The sequence below is a fragment of the Globicephala melas genome, chromosome 3 (genome assembly GCF_963455315.2).
Source record: "Globicephala melas chromosome 3, mGloMel1.2, whole genome shotgun sequence".
NCBI lineage: Eukaryota > Metazoa > Chordata > Mammalia > Artiodactyla > Delphinidae > Globicephala > Globicephala melas.
Genome location: NC_083316.1, coordinates 115186272 through 115207035, shown reverse-complemented (window position 1 = coordinate 115207035; position 20764 = coordinate 115186272). Strand labels below are relative to the sequence as shown.

General features: G+C 41.1%; 2 protein-coding genes and 1 non-coding gene across 3 annotated transcripts in view; 2 read left to right on the top strand and 1 right to left on the bottom strand.

Moving 5' to 3' along the window:
• The window catches only part of CTNNA1 (catenin alpha 1), a 345218-nt gene that overhangs the window by 317901 nt on the left and 6553 nt on the right, over positions 1 to 20764 (bottom strand). The gene's annotated exons all lie outside the window — the stretch shown is intronic.
• On the top strand, positions 25 to 19061 carry HSPA9 (heat shock protein family A (Hsp70) member 9). The gene is made up of 17 exons (XM_030869483.2): positions 25 to 218; positions 1499 to 1557; positions 1792 to 1879; positions 2705 to 2886; positions 3858 to 3982; positions 4519 to 4592; positions 4943 to 5049; positions 5529 to 5691; positions 6842 to 6934; positions 10373 to 10582; positions 11691 to 11918; positions 12814 to 12918; positions 13691 to 13808; positions 14236 to 14330; positions 14590 to 14682; positions 14843 to 14983; positions 15292 to 19061. The coding sequence occupies exons 1-17, from the start codon at positions 138 to 140 to the stop codon at positions 15367 to 15369; spliced, it is 2040 nt and encodes a 679-aa protein (XP_030725343.1). The 5' UTR covers positions 25 to 137; the 3' UTR covers positions 15370 to 19061.
• LOC115860309 (small nucleolar RNA SNORD63) lies at positions 10974 to 11044 on the top strand. Its single transcript, XR_004042414.1, has one exon. It is a non-coding gene; the product is annotated as a small nucleolar RNA SNORD63 (small nucleolar RNA).

Here is a 20764-nt window from a genome sequence, read left to right as displayed (position 1 = left end):
CCAGGCCGCAGCGATGAAACCCCGCCCCCCACCTCACGTAGTTGGAGGTTTCCAGAAGCGCTAGCATCGCCGCGCCGCGCAATTCTCGGTGGCCGGAGCGCGTGTTTGCTGTCTCGTATTTCCACCATTTAGCAGCCATGATAAGCGCCAGCCGAGCCGCAGTAGCTCGTCTTGTCGGCGCCGCAGCCTCCCGGGGCCCCCCAGCCGCCCGCCACCAGGTAAGGGACTGCTGGGCCTTCCCCGAGGGGCTCACGGCCTTGGGACTCAGTGCGGCAGGCCGCGGCCTTCGGGGTCAGAATCCTCGGGGAGAGACGGAAAATAATGGACGTTCAGTATTCATTGCTGCCGGTTCAAGGCCTCATTCAGGGTTTTGCGTTCCTGTTTCAGACCCTGCTGAGTCACACTCCTTGGGAGCCTAGAGTTTTATCTCATCGAGTAGCGGGCAGTGGTCTTGATTAGTCCTTTTGAGACGATTACAGTTTTGGTCTTGAGTAGAAGGACGATTGTTCGCCGTGAAATGCAGAGTGTGCGAGGACCCCGTTGCTATGATACAACGAAGGAAGGAAGAGCATCTGAGCAGTAAATTAAAAATCAAGCTCTGATTTTCTTGCTTACAAACATTTGACTAGTTAGCGCCCCAGAATTTTGTTCTCCGTTATTTCAGAAAAAATGAGCAAATCAGGAAAAGGCCATGGAATAGTTGTTCATTATCGTGTAAGACTAAAAACATACCTTTTGGGGAAACAGGAATTGTGTTTCTTTGCTCTCAGGTTGGGTAAAAGAAGACTTGGAAGTAGCCTGAGATGAGATTGTAATAAAGGTCTTTGACACTGATGGGAAGCCACTCCTGACATTTTTTTTTTTTCCCTCGTAAACTGACTTCACAAAATTACCAATTCTAGTTCCCTTAAAGCAGCAGCTTGTCAAGGTCAGGGGAAATGTCTCTGATTAAGTTAAATCTGTACCGCAACACGTAACATATGTGGGTCTTAGGTAGACACTGCTCCTGATGATGAAATTGAGTAGTATTTTAATGTATTTTTGCTTCTCCACGGGATATTTGGCACAGTCTGGAAATAATTTTGGTTGTCACAACCTGGGTAGCCATGCTACTACTAGGTTCTAGTTGTAAAGGCCCAAGTTGATGCTAAACATTCTGCAGTGCATAGAACGGCCCAGCTCCCAACAAAGATTTTGTTCAAAATCAATAGTGCCAAGGTTGAGAGACCCTTTGGTAATGTAATTCAATATAATTTTATATCAATTTATTTCTCTGATTTCATTGGGAAAATTTGTACTTTATTAGGCTTGTTTGTTTCAGTACCATAATGTCTCTTAGATATGAAATATTTTATTTCAGTATATTTTATACATGGTAACCACTCAGTGAACAGAATGAAAGTCTCAACCTTTGATGTATTCTTCAGAAGAATAATTAAAACAAGCGCAAGTTTTCATGTGTAGTTCATGGCTGATCCTTTTTTTGTTTGTTTTTAAGGATGGCTGGAATGGCTTTAGTCATGAAGCTTTTAGAATTGTTTCAAGGCGGGACTATGCGTAAGTATAATTTCATTTCCTTTAGCGTTAAGATAACAAATGTTAAGCCCCAGAGCAATGGTCTCTAAATTTGTGATTAATTACTTCACTCAGAAAAAAAGACACAGCTAACTTTATTTATAGAGTATGCATTTTGCCACAGTAACAAATATTGTTTTCTTATGTTTTTCTACAACCATTTTGGAGATCACTGTTAAGATAATTAATCATAGCATTGTTTTAAATGTCTTACAGATCAGAAGCAATCAAGGGAGCAGTTGTTGGTATTGATTTGGGTACTACCAACTCCTGTGTGGCAGTTATGGAAGGTAAACAAGCAAAGGTGAGCATGATTGGAAGCTCTGGATCATGTAGTGGTAACCAGTACACAATTCAGAATTCTGCGTCCTTTGGCTTAGATAAGGGACATTTTCAAAGCTGCTTTTAAACTCTTAAGACTCTTGTGAAGTGAATCTTTGTGCTTAATTGTATGCTGGTAATAAATGAATGGATTTGACTTCCCAGGATTTAAGTGTGTTCTAGTATAGATGTAAGACTACTAAGTTACCATTAGGACCCATTGGGATGACTTGTGCTGTTGATTACTTCTGTAATTAACGTTCTGCTTTTTTGTAAGTTAGTTAAACAAAGGCTAAAGGTGCAGGAACAGTCTAGAAGCAAGTGGAGCTCCAAATAATGCATAGGCTGCATCCTAAGTAAGGCATGTTTTTTACTTCCTTCTGGAGGAAGTAGAGGCTGTTGCTCCTTTGTTTGTGAAATCTTTATTCCCACCTGGTTCTCTTCAAGAATATTTGGAGCACCTGGATTTTTGAATTCCTTGTTGGCAGTTTTTTTTAATGCCTGAAACTTGTAGGCATCACCAAAAAATCAGAAGTAGATTTAACTCTCCGTATGGAAGGAAAGATTACGTTGTCCAAACATTGAGTATGAAAGATGTGATTTATATTTATTCCTGTTTCTTGGATGTTCTTAGTTGTAGGTTGTTTGAATCTGCAATAGTAGTTGCTTACTATATCAGCATTCACAGAGCAGAAAAGTATGCCCATTAGTACTGTTCTTTAATATTTGTTTTGTGTCTTAAATGATTGGTACAAAGACAGTAGTGGTGACTGGAACCTCATTCTCTGTCCTATCTTGGGAGTTTTAGGTGCTAGAGAATGTTGAAGGTGCCAGAACCACCCCTTCAGTTGTAGCCTTTACAGCAGATGGTGAGCGACTTGTTGGCATGCCGGCCAAGCGACAGGCTGTCACCAACCCAAACAACACGTTCTATGCTACCAAGCGTCTCATTGGCCGGCGATATGATGACCCAGAAGTTCAAAAAGACATGTGAGTAATAGCAAAAATGTATTTATATGCAAAGGCTAAATAGATGAATCTTACCAGCAGGATCTCTTGGGACAGGCCCTGCTCCTGCCAAAAGGGTATCCTTCAAAAAATTCAATTTTGCCTTCACAGATTAGGTCTTTGCTATGTGTGACATGATACATGAACATCTGGCTAGTCATTTCTGGACCACATAAATTGGCGTTAAACACATAAGGTAGATAATGGCATAGGCGCCATCTTGATACTGATCAAATGTTTTCAAGGTTCATCCTTGTTGTGGCGTGTATCGGTATTTCATTCCTTTTTATGGCCAAATAATATCCCATTGTATGCATACATACTGCATTTTGTTTATCTGTTAATGGGCATTTGGGTTCTTTCCACTTTTTGGCTAATATGAATAATGCTTTGTGTATAGGGTTTTTTTTTGTTTTTTTGTTTGTTTTTTTGCAGTACGCGGGCCTCTCACTGTTGTGGCCTCTCCCATTGCGGAGCACAGGCTCCAGACGCGCAGGCTCAGCGGCCATAGCTCACGGGCCCAGCCGCTCCACGGCATTTGGGATCTTCCCAGACCAGGGCATGAACCCGTGTCCCCTGCATTGGCAGGCGGACTCTCAACCACTGCGCCACCAGGGAAGCCCTGTGTATAGGTTTTTGTGTGGACATGTATTTTCATTTCTCTTGGGTAGACATCTAGTAATGGAATTGCTAGATCATATATACCTATATGTTACCGCTTTCCAAAGCAGCTGCATACATTTTTGGTGAGAAGAATGTTCATGTTTCAATTCATCAAGATGTTTTTACATGTTAATGGGTGCTTTCTAAAGGTTTTCATTAAACAAATTCCTGAAGTTCTCATTTGTTGACCATGGATCTCTTGGGGTGGAAGATGGGCTTTCATGGTGTATGGTAACCTCATGGTAGGTTGGGCTGGCATGTTTCTTCAGTACAATTTTTGTGTCTTTCAGTAAAAATGTTCCTTTTAAAATTGTCCGTGCCTCTAATGGCGATGCCTGGGTTGAAGCTCATGGAAAACTCTATTCCCCAAGTCAGATTGGAGCATTTGTGTTGATGAAGATGAAAGAGACTGCAGGTGAGATAGCTTAGTTCATATCTGGGAAAATTTAGAGAACAGCATGATTCCTCTGAGATCACTGGCTTCCATACTTCAGTGTCCTTTGGATGAGTCTGCAGTGGCTTTTATACAGAATACCTAGGAATGGCAAAACTTTATTACTCTTTCCCTACAAATTGAATTTCTCTTCCAAGTTTTCCTAATGGTGGCTTGCTTGTTTCTTTTTTCCAGAAGGGAAATCAAAAGACTACACATTAAGTTTTTGTATCTGTTAGATAAAACTTCCCATTTAAGAAACTAGTGGCTCTTTTAAATCTAAAACTAGGTCATTGTAGCTGGTGAGCCTTCACTAACATGTTAAAGGTGAGATCTTGGGTTTTTTAAATTGGAGTGTTTTCCTACAAGGTCTCTTCATGTTAGGTCATATGTTAAAAACTATTGGGTGCTGTTTGTGACCTCAAGAGAGTGACACAGGTTGTTAGGCTACATTAGTAATTGTAGCCTGTTTCATCTGATAGGGTCTCATGAATGATTTTCATTGATTGCTTTTCCAGAAAATTACTTGGGGCATACAGCAAAAAATGCTGTGATCACCGTCCCAGCGTATTTCAATGACTCTCAGAGACAGGTGAGTTTAATTATCATTTTTAATAATTTGTTTTTATCTATTTATTTTTGGCTGCATTGGGTCTTGGTTGCTGCACATGGGCTTCCTCTATTTGCAGCGACCGGGGGCTACGCTTAATTGCGGTATGTGGGCTTCTCATTGCTGTGGCTTCTCTTGTTGTGGAGCACGGGCTTAGTTGCTCTGCGGCATGTGGAATCTTCCTGGACCAGGGCTCGAACCCTTGTCCCCTGCATTGGCAACAGGATTCTTAACCACTGCTGCCACCAGGGAAGCCCCCCAATTAGCATTTTTATTCAGGAAATTAATGGTACCTGGGACACGGTGGAAAATGCTTTTTTCTTTTTTTATAGGCCACTAAGGATGCTGGCCAGATATCTGGACTAAATGTGCTTCGGGTGATCAATGAACCCACAGCGGCTGCTCTGGCCTATGGTCTAGACAAATCAGAAGACAAAATGTAAGTTTGTGCAGTGAATTCCACCTAGATTCGTGAGACTTAAGTGCATGGAACCTTGAAACTTACCCTAAATCATCATCTTGATTTCATGGTGATTGAGCCTTATACTTAGACTGGAAATGTACTGCCTTGACCTTTTCCCAAGGCTTTTATGGTCTGTGTTTTTCATTCATTTCAAGATTGTCCCTTGATTACGTTTTCTTTTTAAAGTACTGGCTGTGGTCATTTTTTCCCCTTGGTATGCCTGTTGGCAAGTATTCATCCAAAAGAGTGGTTTTTGCTTTTTAACATTTCATTTTAACTGTATGTATGTTTTACATGTTGCTATTAGGGCCACCTGTTAAGACATACATCACTTATGCAGTCATCAACTTTCATAATTATACCTGGGGGGGAAATAGCCAAATTTATGTTGGTTTGGTTACTGAAATCCATATGCTGTGATGAGTTTTGTTCCTGACGGCCTTTTTCCTTTCTAGCATTGCCGTATATGATTTAGGTGGTGGAACTTTTGATATTTCCATACTGGAAATCCAGAAAGGAGTATTTGAGGTGAAATCCACCAATGGAGACACTTTTTTAGGTGGTGAAGACTTTGACCAGGCCTTGCTGCGTCACATTGTGAAGGAGTTCAAAAGAGAGGTTAGTTACCAGTGTGGTTAATACGTACACATTGGAATACTGAGAATTTCTTTGTTCGGACTGCTATTTGCTTTGTTTTACGATTTTTTTTTCCCTTAAGAGAGTGTTGAATAGGCCACTGAAATTGCATTGTAGTTCCATGGGTGCTCTGAACTATTCTGGTTATCGTAGCTTCAAATTGGAAACAAACAACAAAAGGCTATAGCAGGCTTCCCTGGTGGCACAGTGGTTGAGAGTCTGCCTGCCGATGCGGGGGACATGGGTTCGTGCCCCGGTCCGGGAGGATCCCACATGCCGCGGAGCGGGTGGGCACGTGAGCCGTGGCCACTGAGCCTGCGTGTCTGGAGCCTGTGAGAGGCCACAACAGTGAGAGGCCCGCGTACCGCAAAAAAAAAAAAAAAAAAAAGGCTATAGCACCTGGTGTACAATAGTACTATGGCATTTTATATAAGAGACTTTGAATATCTTTGGATTTGGGGTATCCGCATTTGACAGGGGTTGCTGGAACCAATTCCTCACAGATACCAAGGGATGACTGTGCAGGTTTCCCTCACTATCTGAAAATTGAGCCTGCGAAATTTTTGATAAGCTGAAATGTCGTGAAGCTACACATTTTGCTAACGGATGCACAACGTAAATGGTTGTATGCTCACAGACAGTTCAAAGCTATGGTGGTGGTTTGGTGCTCAAATAAGTGTAGTTACTGGGGAAGGAGCTTGGGGTGCACACTGCCTCTGTAATGGCTCGCTGCAAAGCAAACGCTGAACATTATTTGTCCTTTTTGCCTTTTTTGTAAAAGTGAAAATCCTTTTTAGATTTCATTTGGTTAGCAAAAACAGGTATTAAAGTAGATCTTATATAAAAGGGAAGTGGTGTAAAGCAAACTTTGGAAAAGGAATTATGGGAACTCCTTTTTTGAGCTAGAATTCTACAGCTGGAAAGAACTGAGAACAGTTCATTCTCTAACTCCAGACACATATTTCTTTTTCAAAGTAGGTCTTCTTTTTTCCTATAGATTTTTAAAGGCAATAAGTAATTTCTGCTTGTTTATAACGGTATGGCTCTATTTTGTTTTGTTACACCTTACCACTGCAATTTAAGTAGCATTTATTTTCTTAACATTAATATATTGTGTGTCTTCACTTTGTAGACAGGGGTTGATTTGACCAAAGACAACATGGCGCTTCAAAGGGTTCGGGAAGCCGCTGAGAAGGCCAAGTGTGAACTCTCTTCATCTGTGCAGGTGAGACGTGGACAAATTCCACCAGTCTTGATGGATCTTTTCAGCCTGAGTTTACTCGAATAGCATATTCTAATAGACATAATGTCAGTCAGATTTCTTTTAACAGCTTTCTGGTTGGTGATAAAAAGTCTTTCCATTAGCAAAGGAGCATTATGTTTTTTATGGGTGAGCTGAAGCACCCAAATCAGAGGTTATGATTTGCTTTCCTGCTGCCACCTGGAATTAGATCTCCTGCCATCTTGCTATATCCCTGACACGGACCTAACATACTGTTATTCTGTTCTTAGTGGTTAAGGCAAAGGGAGGCTTCATCTTTCAGAACTGGAGCAACTTTAGCACTCTGGGAAGGGAAGAGGTATTTATAGCATCTGTCATTGTGTTGGTAAAGTGGGTGACCTTCAGTCACATCTGGATTTTTTTTTTCTTTTTTTTTTTTTTTCTTTTTGATAGCAGCTATAAGGAGTGACAAAGCTGTACAGGGTCATCCATGAAGTTGATGGTATTCCCTTGTCCTGCTGTGAGAATTTGCAGCACGATGGTTGGGGCTGAAATATGTGGCAGTACCAGAGGATAGCTTATAATTCTTCCCAGGGGTTGTCACTGTATGAAACGGGACGTTGGTTAGTTTTACTGTGGCTCTATCCTATTAATAGATATTTGGATTGTTTTCCACCATTTTGCTATTATAGCAAGGTGTATTGACCACCCTTGTACATTAATGTTTGTGCATGTGTGATTGTAAGTCTGTAGGTTAAATTTATAGAAGCATTTATTACCCTTGAGTTTATAATGTGGTTTGGGGAGGTGGACACTAATGAGAACACTATTTTTTTTTTTTTTTGCGGTACGCAGGCCTCTCACTGTTGTGGCCTCTCCCGTTGCAGAGCACAGGCTCCGGATGCGCAGGCCCAGCGGCCATGGCTCACGGGCCCAGCTGCTCCACGGCATGTGGGATCTTCCCGGACCGGGGCACGAACCCGTGTCCCGTGCTTCGGCAGGTGGACTGTCAACCACTGTGCCACCAGGGAAGCCCGAGAACATTATATTAGTAAACATCAGAAGTAATGTAGAGGTTAAGAGTTACTCTGGGGCTTCCCTGGTGGCACAGTGGTTAAGAATCTGCCTGCCAATGCAGGGGACGCGAGTTCGAGCCCCGGTCCAGGAAGATCCCACATGCCGCAAAGCAACTAAGCCCGTGCGCCACAACTACTGAGTCTGCGCTCTAGAGCCCGCGTGCTACAGCTACTGAAGCCCATGCACCTAGAGCCTGTGCTCCACAAGAGAAGCCACCGCAATGAGAAGCCCGCACACCGCAATGAAGAGTAGACCCCGCTCGCTGCACCCAGAGAAGACCCAAAGCAGCCAAAAAAATAAATAAATTTTTAAAAAAAAGAGTTACTCTGCAAGCAGACTGGTGGAGATGAAGTCCTTATGTCATTACTTATTAGCTGTGTGACTTTGAATGAATTACTTAACATTTCTGTTTTCTATAAAATGAGGATAATTAGTGTTCCATTCCCCCTTAGAGTTGAGAGGATTAGTAAATTAATACATATAACATGCTTAGGACAATGTGTAGTAAATAGTAAGTGGTATTCTAAATGTATGCATGTATTTTGTTTTTTTAAAAAGGCAAAGTTAGATTTATAATAAAGGAACCTGACAGGTGTTTGACATAATTAGGAGAGCTTCTGTAAGGTGAGTTAATCAGGAAGAGATAAAGGGTCAGGCAAGTATGAGGTTCTCGGGTAAAGACCTGAGTAAGGGTCAGTGTGGCTGAAGTACAGACTAGACTGGCAGGAGGAGCATAGAAGATAAGGCTAGAGGCTTTATAGATTGGGGATTTGGTATCTTTCCTGAGATAATGACAACAGACAACTGAAAATTTTTAAGGTGGGCCAGTAACATGGTCAGATTTGGTGAAAGCACTCTGAGGTGGAGTGCTCTTTGTGGCAGCCTGAGTGGGTGTGGGAAAATGTTGGGAGGCTATTGCAGCACACCAGGTGGTGAGAGAGGAAGGACTTGGACCAGAGTGTGGTAGTGAGAGATACATGGTTGGAATTGAGAGAGAAGAGGGACAGAACTTCATGGTGGAACTGGCTTTCGAGGGTGGAGAACCCTGGAGTTTTTCACCTGGTCATTATAGCATATAGAACTGCACTAATACAGTAACTACATGTGGCTATTTAAAATTAAATACAATTTTTAAGAATTCCATTTCTCAGTTCCACTAGCTGTATTTCAAGTATTCAGCCACATGTGACTAGTGGCTGCTGGATCGAAAAGCAGAGATAGAGAACATTCCCATTGCCACAGAAAGTTCTGTTGGATTGCATTACTATAGATAATTTTATTTACTGATGCGGTTTGTTAACATTTTGCAAAGAAAGAGAAAATTGTTATTGGTGTTCTTGAAACTATATCCAGTATCATTTACAAAAGATGTGTTGATTTTCCCTGTAAAGCACTTATCTGTCCAGGGTACTCTACCTGAAGAAAGCTGGTTAAGGATTTGCTCCCTTCAGTCTTTATTCCCTGTTGGCCTTGCTTTGTGAAGTTTGAGGGGCAGCATGCACAAACTCTTTTCCTGGGGGTTCACCCCGAGACATCTGTTTCTGCATGTTTAGTAATGAGTTTTGTTAGTCTAAATATTCTTAATCCATGCCTTATCAGGATTTTAGGCTTATTAAATACTGTATGTTACATGGTGTGACTGTAGCAGTGTTAGCTACTCTCTGGGGATGTGATAGCAGTAGTCAGCCCTTGTACTTCTCTTTAGCATTTTTGTTGTAGCTTTCTTAACCATCTTCCTGAAACTTGCAAAGCCCCGGTTTAGTGGCAGATTATTTGGTTCAGAGCATACCTTTCACATTTTTCTTAATGTGCAAGGAAATTTTTTAAAACTTGGTAAAAGAAAACAGTAGTGTGATTTTTAATATATATATATATAGATATATATATATATTTTTTGGTGGTATGCGGGCCTCTCACTGCTGTGGCCTCTGCCGTTGCAGAGCACAGGCTCCAGATGCGCAGGCCCAGCGGCCATGGCTCACGGGCCTAGCCGCTCCGCAGCATGTGGGATCTTCCCAGACCGGGGCACGAACCCGTGTCCCCTGCATTGGCAGGCAGACTCTCAACCACTGCGCCACCAGGGAAGCCCCTTAATATATTTTTAATAGCAGGACAGACTGTTCTTCACCTGAATGGGGATTTTTCCTGCTTCTCTATTCCTTTCTCCATTGTTAATAACAGATTTATAGTGTTTACTTCTGGGAAGATAAGAGGTTGAATCTTAAAGAGTCACTGTCTTTGGTGGCCATTCATTTAAAGTGTCTGACCCTCACTGTGGCTTTCAGAGTCTTCCTTTCCTAGGGTATAGTCTTTAATTGAAGTAATAAAGAGACTTCACTACTGGTCTCCCTGCTTCCTTTGCAGACTGACATCAATTTGCCATACCTTACAATGGATGCCTCTGGACCCAAGCATTTGAATATGAAGCTGACCCGGGCTCAGTTTGAGGGGATTGTTACTGATCTAATCAAAAGGACCATAGCTCCATGCCAAAAAGCCATGCAAGATGCAGAAGTCAGCAAAAGTGACATAGGAGAAGTGATTCTGGTTGGTGGCATGACTAGGATGCCCAAGGTAAGGACCCATGGAATTCTTGACATAGAGCGCAGAGAGGGCCAACACATAATGATTTATTAGGACATAACATATGGCTTATGTTGTGTAGGGACATGAATATGTGGCCTTTCTACCACGCTGACCTGAAAGACGGATGAATTTGTGCCCTTGCTAAAGAGTTCTTAAAGTGTATTTTAAAAAAAGGATTAGGAAAGGGGGGAATGTCTTTGGGGTAGTAGCAAGGAGGATCCTGAACTTCAGTTTTATAGAATTTTTAGGAATGAAACAAAGTTTGCGGTCAGAGACAGCTTAACATCCTGGTATTAACTAGCCTCTATGGGCAATTTTGGACATGTGTTTTGCAGTATAGTGTTTGGGGTTTCTAAAGGCATCTCTTCAACAGAGATTTGTGCAATGATGCATTTTATCAACACATCATTCTGAAAAGACAGGTGTGTGGAAAACTAATAACTGAGCACAGAACCTGTTGATGGTGTAATTCTTGCTTTATAGCTTGAACAGAACTATCTTGGGCCTTGATTTTCATAATTTTTCCTTTGGAGTACTTGTGCTTAGGAAAATGATGCATACAATAAATCTGAAGTGAAAAGGAGAGGCTTTGAACCAGGCAGATATTTTTATGTTAACAAATTATCCCAGATGTTACTCAAATAGAACTTTTTCCTAGCATTAGTAAAATAAGCAGGAGGGGAAAACATGCCTCATACTTGCACCAGTATTGAATTACTACTGCTTCTGTTAAGCTGATTTTTAGTTGATATGTAGAAGAGGACTTGGACTATACAAACTAAGTCCCCTTGCCTTGTACCTTGTATTTCTAATTTGATGTGTTGCTTGAAACCAGATAAAAAAATTTAGGCAAATTGTTCCCAAATTTAAAAGGGCTATGAATGAGATACTCAAGAGTAAAGTATATGTGTAACCAAATAATATACTTAACTCATTAACAAGAACTCAACTACAAAATAATTTGAGTAAACGTTCTTGGATCTGAAGCACCCTGTCCTGAGACCTGGTGGGGTCTCAGGACACACGTGCTACTCTCCTCTTCTCAGGCAACTGCCCTGAGTAGTGAGTGACAAAGTTCTTTTTTCTTGGTGCTCAGGTTCAGCAGACTGTGCAGGATCTCTTTGGCCGAGCCCCAAGTAAAGCTGTCAATCCTGATGAGGCTGTGGCCATTGGAGCTGCCATTCAGGGAGGTGTGTTGGCTGGTGATGTCACAGATGTGCTACTCTTGGATGTCACTCCCCTGTCTCTGGGTATTGAGACTCTGGGAGGTGTCTTCACCAAGCTTATTAACAGGAACACCACTATTCCAACCAAGAAGAGCCAGGTAAAAGCCACCCCACCCTACTTTGTCACAGAGATACTAGGTTCTGTGAGGATGTGATTGTAGCCACTTCTGTGAGCTTTTCCTAGAAAACTTTCCTTTTTGTTTTGCAGTCCATACTAGTTGAATATGGAGGGGTGGTAAGAATCTTGTCCTTTGTTCTCTTTTGTTCCTAGAAAAGTTCTCTTTCTGTCAGCCAGTGGTGATAATTTTAGGGAAGTCATCAGTAGTCTCTCCTTCTCAGGATAATAATTGCCAGAAGGAGCCTCATTATTTGAGACTGAATTCCTATACTCTTCTGTTCTCAAAGGCAGTAAAAAGAATGGCGTGGCTGAGACTAAGGGAGTTTGCTTGTCTTCCTGGAGAACGATAGGGGTTCTGAGATATCAAGCCAGGGTTATTTGGACAATGGCTTGGTCTTAGATTAAGAATTATTTCCTTTCTCAGGTTTGGTGTTTTTCTGAAAGAACTATGGCTATTGCTATGTTTGAAGTGACGTATTGCCAACACATCATTCTGAAGTGTGTGGTGATTTCCTGTGACTATGAGCATAAAATAAATGTCCTCTCTCTGACCCATTTCTTTGGATGAGCATGTTTCAACATCTCGCTTTTTATAGCTCCTTCTCTTGAGGCCTTCTGTGCTAATGCTGCATCTTTGTACAATGCCTTTGCTTAGCTGAAAACAATAGCTATTGTATGCCCTTTTGCTGTGCTAATCCTACTCCTGCTCTCTGTAAAGACATAAGCCTTTGTTCTGAACATAGTGTACATTAGGATTCTTCCAGTGTTGGGAGGTGAATTTCTTCCTTTGGTTTGTTGCACTTTGTAAGGGGGAATAGGCTGGGAAAAAAAAAAAATCAGGCTGCCAACCCAGCAAGTTTCCTTTTTCTCCCTAGGTGTTTTCTACAGCTGCTGATGGACAGACTCAAGTGGAGATTAAAGTGTGTCAGGGTGAAAGAGAGATGGCTGGAGACAACAAACTTCTTGGACAGTTTACTTTGGTAGGTATTGGGAATCATGAATGTTATGTTCATTTTTTTATGGTGAAGTTACACTATTCTAACCCCTAATGTTACCATAAACTGCTGACAGACGTAGTCTGTGTTATCTTAGCATAGTATTCAAATGAATTCTGCAACTGGATAACCATGGCTTCAGTTTTTACCTGAAAGCCCTGCTTCTTGTGCCTTAGGAACTAAATAAAGAAGCTTGTAAAAGCCAGGGAAATGTTCATAAACAGTGCTTATTAGAAGAAATTCCTGATTACTATTTTACTACTTTTAAAGACATTTGATACTGCTGCTACTTTGTCATCGTCGTCTTTTTTTTTTGGCCATGCTCTGTGGCATGTGGGATCTTAGTTCCCTGACCAGGTATTGAACCTGTGCCCTCTGCAATGGAAGTGCAGAGTCTTAACCACTGGACCGCCAGGGAAGTCCCTTGTTACTGGCTTCTAGTCAGCATCGCTTATTGCTTGTTGGGATGAATGATGGAAAAGTTTACTCTTCACGCATTGTGTATCCTTAGGTACATAAAGCCACTGTGGTTACTTGCTATAGCCAGCCTTCACTAGTATGAGTCCTGTTTATTTCAAGCAGCAATAAAATTACCACCCTCACTGACAAACTCATGTTTTTGTACATTTAAGTGAAAGTTTCACTTGTTCCTCCCAGAAACCAAGTAATTTCTTCCCCAGAAGACCGTATAGGTTTTGGAAATAGAGCACTGGACCCCTTTGTGAGAGGAGCTTACTCTGGTATTTATTTATTCTAGATTGGGATTCCCCCAGCCCCTCGTGGAGTCCCTCAGATTGAAGTTACATTTGACATTGATGCCAATGGGATTGTACATGTTTCTGCCAAAGATAAGGGTACAGGACGCGAGCAGCAGAGTAAGTACTCTTATTTATTAAGACTGTAAGAGTGAGGTGAGGGACTTCTCTCTGTTGGGAACTAGACCCTCTAGATTGGGCATTATCTTTTCCCTTAGCCTCAGGGGAGGATGATGAGTCCTCTTTGCCCTCTTTCTCCTCAGGTATCAGTGTCACATTAAAAGGTATGGTGTTTATTCCCCCAAAAAAGGCAAGCACTGAGCCTCTGGATTGCTGAAGTTTTGGTAGGTAGGACAGTTAGTTGTTCTCTGTATATTTTAGACCCTTGGTTTCCCTCTGCTTATTGTAGAACAATAGGATATTCCCCTTCTTCATAATGCACATCAAGACAGCTACTTTGAAGAGGAGGATTCTTTTTCTTAATACAGTAGAGGAAGAAGCATATAGTTTTCCTGGGAAATAATGAGGTGCCTTCTTTTCACTATAGTTGTGATCCAGTCTTCCGGTGGGTTAAGCAAAGATGATATTGAAAATATGGTTAAAAATGCAGAGAAGTATGCTGAGGAAGACCGGCGAAAGAAGGTGATTACTTTGCTCATAACTTCTATGTGAAATGCCTTTCTTATTTATTCTCAGTCTTCCCATATCAAAAATTTTCATGTTACAGCATCCAGCTAAAACCTCTTACAGACATCTCAGACCACAGTGATTTCTCCCTCTTAACTGTTTATACTCTGTTAACTGTGTGTAGCAGTTTTCATGTTGTCTTCTTAATGAGGACATTCAGCCAACTAGTTGATTGGGAAGTCTTCATTCATACTACATTTTTAATTTCTCTTAGGAACGAGTTGAAGCAGTTAATATGGCTGAAGGAATCATTCATGACACAGAAACCAAGATGGAAGAATTCAAGGACCAATTGCCTGCTGATGAGGTAAACCCTCTTTTAAAATAGCTCAAGAAGTTGGGAGGCATCGTCACCAATGTCAGTGAAGGTCATTTTTTCTGTGTGGGTCTTGATAGGAATTTTTCTGCTGTGTGTTATGGGATAAGAACCAGAAAAAGTGAGGGTCTGGTGTTGTTTTGTTTTTAAGTGCCACAAGCTAAAAGAAGAGATTTCCAAAATGAGGGAGCTCCTCGCTCGAAAAGACAGTGAAACAGGAGAAAACATAAGGCAGGCAGCATCTTCCCTTCAGCAAGCATCATTGAAGCTCTTCGAAATGGCATACAAAAAGGTACAAGGCTGTTTTACTCAATGAATATTTTGCTCCTAACTTGATGTAACTGCTCTTGATTACTGTCACTGATGGCTCCTACATAGCCATTTATGGAACTGGGAGTATTGGAATTGGAAATATCCTTCTTCCTGCCTTCTTGACTACGTTGGGTGGGTGGGAGGGAGGGAGGGTGAGGTCAAAGGGAAGAAATCACTAAAACTGGGAGAGTGGAACAGGCAGGATATGGCTTTTTCGTTTTTAGTTCATCAGAGAGCAAACTGTCACCCTTAACATTAAACAAGTGATTCTCAAATGTTTTCTTACAGATGGCATCTGAGCGGGAAGGCTCTGGAAGTTCTGGCACTGGGGAGCAAAAGGAAGATCAAAAGGAAGAGAAACAGTAACAGCAGTAAACTTTGGAGTCGAAAGGACAACATATTATGATGCTTGGGAGTGAAGGGATTTCCTGAGCTGAAATGGGCAAAACTTCAATCTTCTACTGTGTTTTTGCAGTACTCTATATATAATTTCCTGAATATGTAAATTTAGTGACCATTAGCTAATGATCATTTAACAAGTGATAATTCCCAACAGTACAAAGTTCACAGTATTCTGTCCCTAGCCTGTCATTCTTTTTCAGCTGCATGTAAGATGGGGGGAAAAGTTATAACGTTGTTTTGTGCTGAAGTAGCTGTATTTTCAAAGGGGTGAAGCCATCTCACACACTGAAGACAGGTCTGGAATGAGACCATAGGGGGATGAGATCCTTCTAGTTACCTAAGTACTGCTGTACCAGCCTGTGTGTATATGGAGTTCTTCAACTGAGGCCTTGCAAGGCAAGCCAGCTAGCTGTGCCATGTTGGGAGGTAGGGCAGAGGAAGCTGAATCAATGGAAAACTAAGCTAGCTATTTATGTGAGGTCCAGCTTCTAAAACACAAGTCTCCCAAACTTTCTGAAGGCATACTTTCCTAGCTACCCTTTGGCCTGTGTCAGTGGCATCTGTATCTCTGATGACTGTTCTTTTTGATCCATTCTGGATTTTTTAAAAAATAAATAGGAAAAGCATTTTGATCTCTTGTCTGTGAGGGGTGAGGCCCTGAGATTTAGCTTCAGAAATATGACATGAATCACATTTCCCAATTCCCTGACCTCGATACAGGATTTTCTAACACTGGCATTTGAATTTCTAACAAATTGAAAACTTGGGAAGGCTGGTATAATAAGCATTATCACCAAAGACAAGTCTGGTTCAGAGGAGGCTTTTATTTTTTTTCTCTCCCTAGCCCCATCTAAGGTTTGGAATGTTGAAATAGTCTTTAGATCTCTAACATGAAAATCAGGCCTCCTATTTCCAGGCTGCTTTCTGCTCTAAATAAGTCCAACCAGAATTGGCTTACAGTAATGAAACACGTCTAGTATTAAGTCCTAAGGTGATTTCAGTGGCTCAGTAACAGGAACCCAGATTCTTTCTATAGTTTTGCTTTTTCATCCTCAGTGAGTTGCCTTGTCCTAATTTCTCTAATGTAGTTCTAAATATCACATGCTAACAACTTCAGAACCAGGAAGGTGACTGCATCTTAGAACTCACTTTAGTTTTAATAATTATTTCTTAAGTTTATTTCTTAAAAATTGAGATTGTTTATGTGATAATTATATTTCTGGAAAATTGTTTATTAACACCCTTTTAAAAGCTTCTTGAGGTTTCATATGAGAAATAATAGGCTCAAATTTTCAGCCACACGACCACTTGGTGGGAACCTTGTGGGGTGTGCAGTAATTCTTTATGAAGGATTGTTTTGTGGCATGCTGGGGAAGATAATTAGCATCTCTGGTTGGCCCTTGCTCACTAAATGCGTCTAGTGTTTACCAATCATTGTGATAACTAAGCCTCTCAAGCATTTCCAAAGTACCCCAATTCAGAACTACTGGTTTATATTATTCAAGATTTCATCTTTGAGATCAGTGAGAGGAGCCAAGCATACCCTGAACAAAATGGGTTCTATCAGAGAGGTGGGGAGAAGAGCTGCTTGGGCAGGTACCCACAGATACTGTCTCAAGCTGTGCCATGAGTGGTATATGTAGTAGTAGTTCGGTTACCTTCTAATAAAACTAATAATCAGCACAAGCAGCCTTGAACAAAAATTTATAAATTCAGATACAGTCTTCCTTTTGTGGTGCAAGTGCTTGATAGGTCCCAAAAGGAAAACTTCCTGGGATTATTCCAGTTGTCTTCCCCAACTTAAAACTCCACCCTTGCTACACAATAGTACAACATATGTGATCTGACCCCTGAATACCTTTCTTTTCCCCTGCCCTCCTACTATACTTTGACCTTGCTTGGACAGTCTCCCACAGATTTCTACCTGACTCATCCCTCACTTTTTTCATAAGTCATAAGGGTTTTTTTTTTCTAATTTAGTCATAAGGTTTTGAAATGTCATAAAACATGCTGCCTTCTTCAAGTCCCTGTCATTTCCTATCCTTCCCCTACTCTTTCTCCACAGCAGTTACTACCACCTAATTTATCTTTCCCCCCATTGCTATGGTCTGAATTTTTAGGTCCCCCAAATCCCTATGTTGAAATCCTAACTCCTACAGTGATGGTATTAGGAGGTGGGGCCTTTGGGAGGTGGTAGATCACTAAAAGGGGCTCTAGAAATCCCTGATCCCCTTCCACCATATGAGGACACATTTAAATTTATAACCTGGAAGAGGGCCCTCACCTGACCATGCTGGCACCCCAATCTCAGACTTTCCAGCCTTCAAAACTGCAAGATAAATTTTGTTTATAACCTACCCAGCCTGTGTTATTTTGTTATGGCAGCTTGAACGGACTAAGACCCACCATTTTAAGTTTCAAGAAGCCAGAAACTTCTGTTCACTGCTATTTTCCAACATTAGAACAATGCTTGGCACTTAAGCACTCAAATCTTCTGTCAAATCAGTCTCTCCCACGTCCAAAACTCTTGGGTGGTTTGGTTTCTCCATTTGAGAGAGAAAGGCCTTAATTTTTAAGTTTATGTATAAATTATACTCTGTCAAGAGTTCTAGGGGCAACAAACCAAACCCAGAAATTAGAACTTAACTGGTAAAAGATAAGTCTTAATTAGGAAAAGAATTTAAGGAGAAATTAATAGTAATGTTTAGAGGACTAAAAATGTGGCCTGAGGTATTCCTGGGCCAGCAAAGGGGGAATACGAATGACCAGAATAAATGCGCAACCCTCTTTTATACTTCATAGGTGTAAAAGTCCAATTCTGTTGCTGACTCTCTTGAAAAAATTTATCCAACTGGAGTTTTTTCTCAACTTTTTATTTCAAACCTGTTCTTAGAAAATTAAAAGAACGGTATAATGAACACACAAAACACCATTCACCTAGATTCAATTTGCATTTTGCCACATTTGCACTCTTTCACACTTGTGTGTTCACTCTATATATATTTTCTGAACATTATGACACTTCAGCCTAAATTTTTCAGCACTCTTAACATTCTCCCCGCAAATATTTTTTTTTTTTTTTTTGGTTTTTTTTTTTTTTTTTTTTTCAGTACGCGGGCCTTTCACTGCTGTGGCCTCTCCCCTTGCGGAACACAGGCTCCGGACGCGCAGGCTCAGCGGCCGTGGCCCACGGGCCCAGCCCTCCGCGGCATGTGGGATCTTCCCGGACCGGGGCACGAACCCGTGTCCCCTGCATCAGCAGGTGGACTCTCAACCACTGCGCCACCAGGGAAGCCCCCCGCAAATATTATAATCAGGAAATTTAGCACTGATATACTACCACCATATATATAGTCCATATAAAAATTTCCCTGATTGTCTCAACTTTTTCATCTAAGGTCAAATCAAAGATTGCACATGGCATTTAGTTCTATCTCCTTTTCCTAAGAATAGTTCCTTTGCCTTTTTGTCTTTTCATGATGTTGATAGTTTTGAAGGGTACAGGCCATTTGTTTTACAGAAGAGGCCTTTGTTCAGATTCACCTGGTGATTTCCGTGTGCTCAGCGTCATGTACACATTATTGGTAGGGATACTATGTAAGTCTTGTGTCTTAATCAATGCATCAATTACCAGGGAGAATAAAATATCAATTCTGCGCTTTGCTCCACACTTCATTCTTAAGATACCTTTAATAAGTAATCTCTGGCGGTGGCTTAATTTTAAGTATAACGTTTATACTAGGGATTCTATAGCAAGAAGGAGCAGTAAAGAGAAAAGCAAGTTCTTACAGATGGTACATGAGAAGATCGGGAGTAAAGAGACAACTCAAACTTTGAAAATAAACTGCTTCAAAGCAAAGACCCTTCACTATTTCAGATACCACTGTGACTCCATTCTCCAGTCCTAAGGCTGCTATGTTAGGGCTATGTCTCCACCTTTCCTTCCTCTGGTATCAGAAGAACAATTAAATGAGTGAAAGCCCTAGATAAAGGAGCTATAAGGCAACATACATTATTCAACCTGTGAAGGAGGTAATGTAGCAATTACAGAAAGAACCATTGAAACAGCCATTTTAGTAGGTCAAAAACGGTTGAGTATCACCAATTTCATATTGTTAAACCTAATTACAATGCACCATCAATCCCATTTTTGCTGCGGTAAGTCAGGAAATGTAAATCTATCTTCACACTAAAGAGAATACTGCAGCTGAACCAACCTTTAATAATTAAAACTTTCAATGCTGAGTGAGGCCACAGGAAACAGGAAATGTCCCACCTAAACCGTAAGCTCTTAAACCGGTTCTTGGAGCCCCTAACCCAGAGCGTAGAGATTTGGGGCAATGGTTGGTAAGTGGGGAGTCCACGTGAGTGACTTCAGGGGGTCTATAAACCACTGATTGTAAAATGCAAGACTGCAAATATTAATTTTTCTGGGGAAACGGTCCATTGCTTTTACTGATTTCTTGAAGGAATCTGTGACCAAAAGGTTAAGAACCACAGATTTCCTAAATGGGAAACCAATCTACCTTACTAGTCTAACTACTTAAATTCAAGCCATACGCCTTGGTCCATGTACCCCCCTTGCCTTTAGCCATCTCCCCAGTCATGCCTTTCCATATCTTAGGTATCCTTGGTCTACCCTCTTCTCTGAAGCCTTCCCCATTCAGCCCACACTGGCTGTTTCACTCAAATTCTTACACTCTATTTTTCAATTTTTTAATGTTCAATTCAGGAACTTATTATAGCTTTTAATATTTTCTCCCATCTTCCTTTGGATTATTTTGAAGCAAATTCCAGAAATCATAATTTTACTCTAACATTGTACCTCTAAAAAGGTTATTCTATAAAATATAACAATATCATGATCATATCGAAAAAAATTAACAACTCCTTAATGGCAAAAACTTGAATGTTCAAATTTTCCCAATATTTTCAAAAACTTTTTTTTGACCACGCCACGTGGCATGCAGGATCTTAGTTCCCTGACTAGGGGTTGAACCCGGGCCCCCTGCACTGGGAGCGCATAGTCTTAACCACTGGACTGCCAGGGAAGTCTCATAACTTTTTCAACTGTTAAAGAGTCAGGAGCCAATAACGGCCACACCCTATATTGGTTGATATGTCCCTTAAGTCTCTTTTAAACTATAGATTTCCTTGCCTCTTTTTCCTCTGCTTTGCAATTTATTTGTTGAAGAAACTGTGCCACTTGTCCTATAGTCCTGTAATCTACATTCTACATTTCACTGATTGCATTCTTACGATGTCATTTAACATGTTCTTCCATCCCCACTTGATCTGATTCAAGTTAAGCTTTTTGACAAGATTAGTTCATCAGAGGGTATATAATTCTGGTTGGCTC

What these genes read in the sequence shown, in the direction of transcription:
- HSPA9 (XM_030869483.2), top strand. Translation starts at nt 138, where the DNA reads ATGATAAGCGCCAGCCGAGCCGCAGTAGCTCGTCTTGTCGGCGCCGCA. An exon ending in TCAATGACTCTCAGAGACAG is followed by an intron (nt 4,593 to 4,942) that starts GTGAGTTTAATT and finishes CTTTTTTTATAG; the next exon opens with GCCACTAAGGATGCTGGCCA. An exon ending in AGGAAGACCGGCGAAAGAAG is followed by an intron (nt 14,331 to 14,589) that starts GTGATTACTTTG and finishes AATTTCTCTTAG; the next exon opens with GAACGAGTTGAAGCAGTTAA.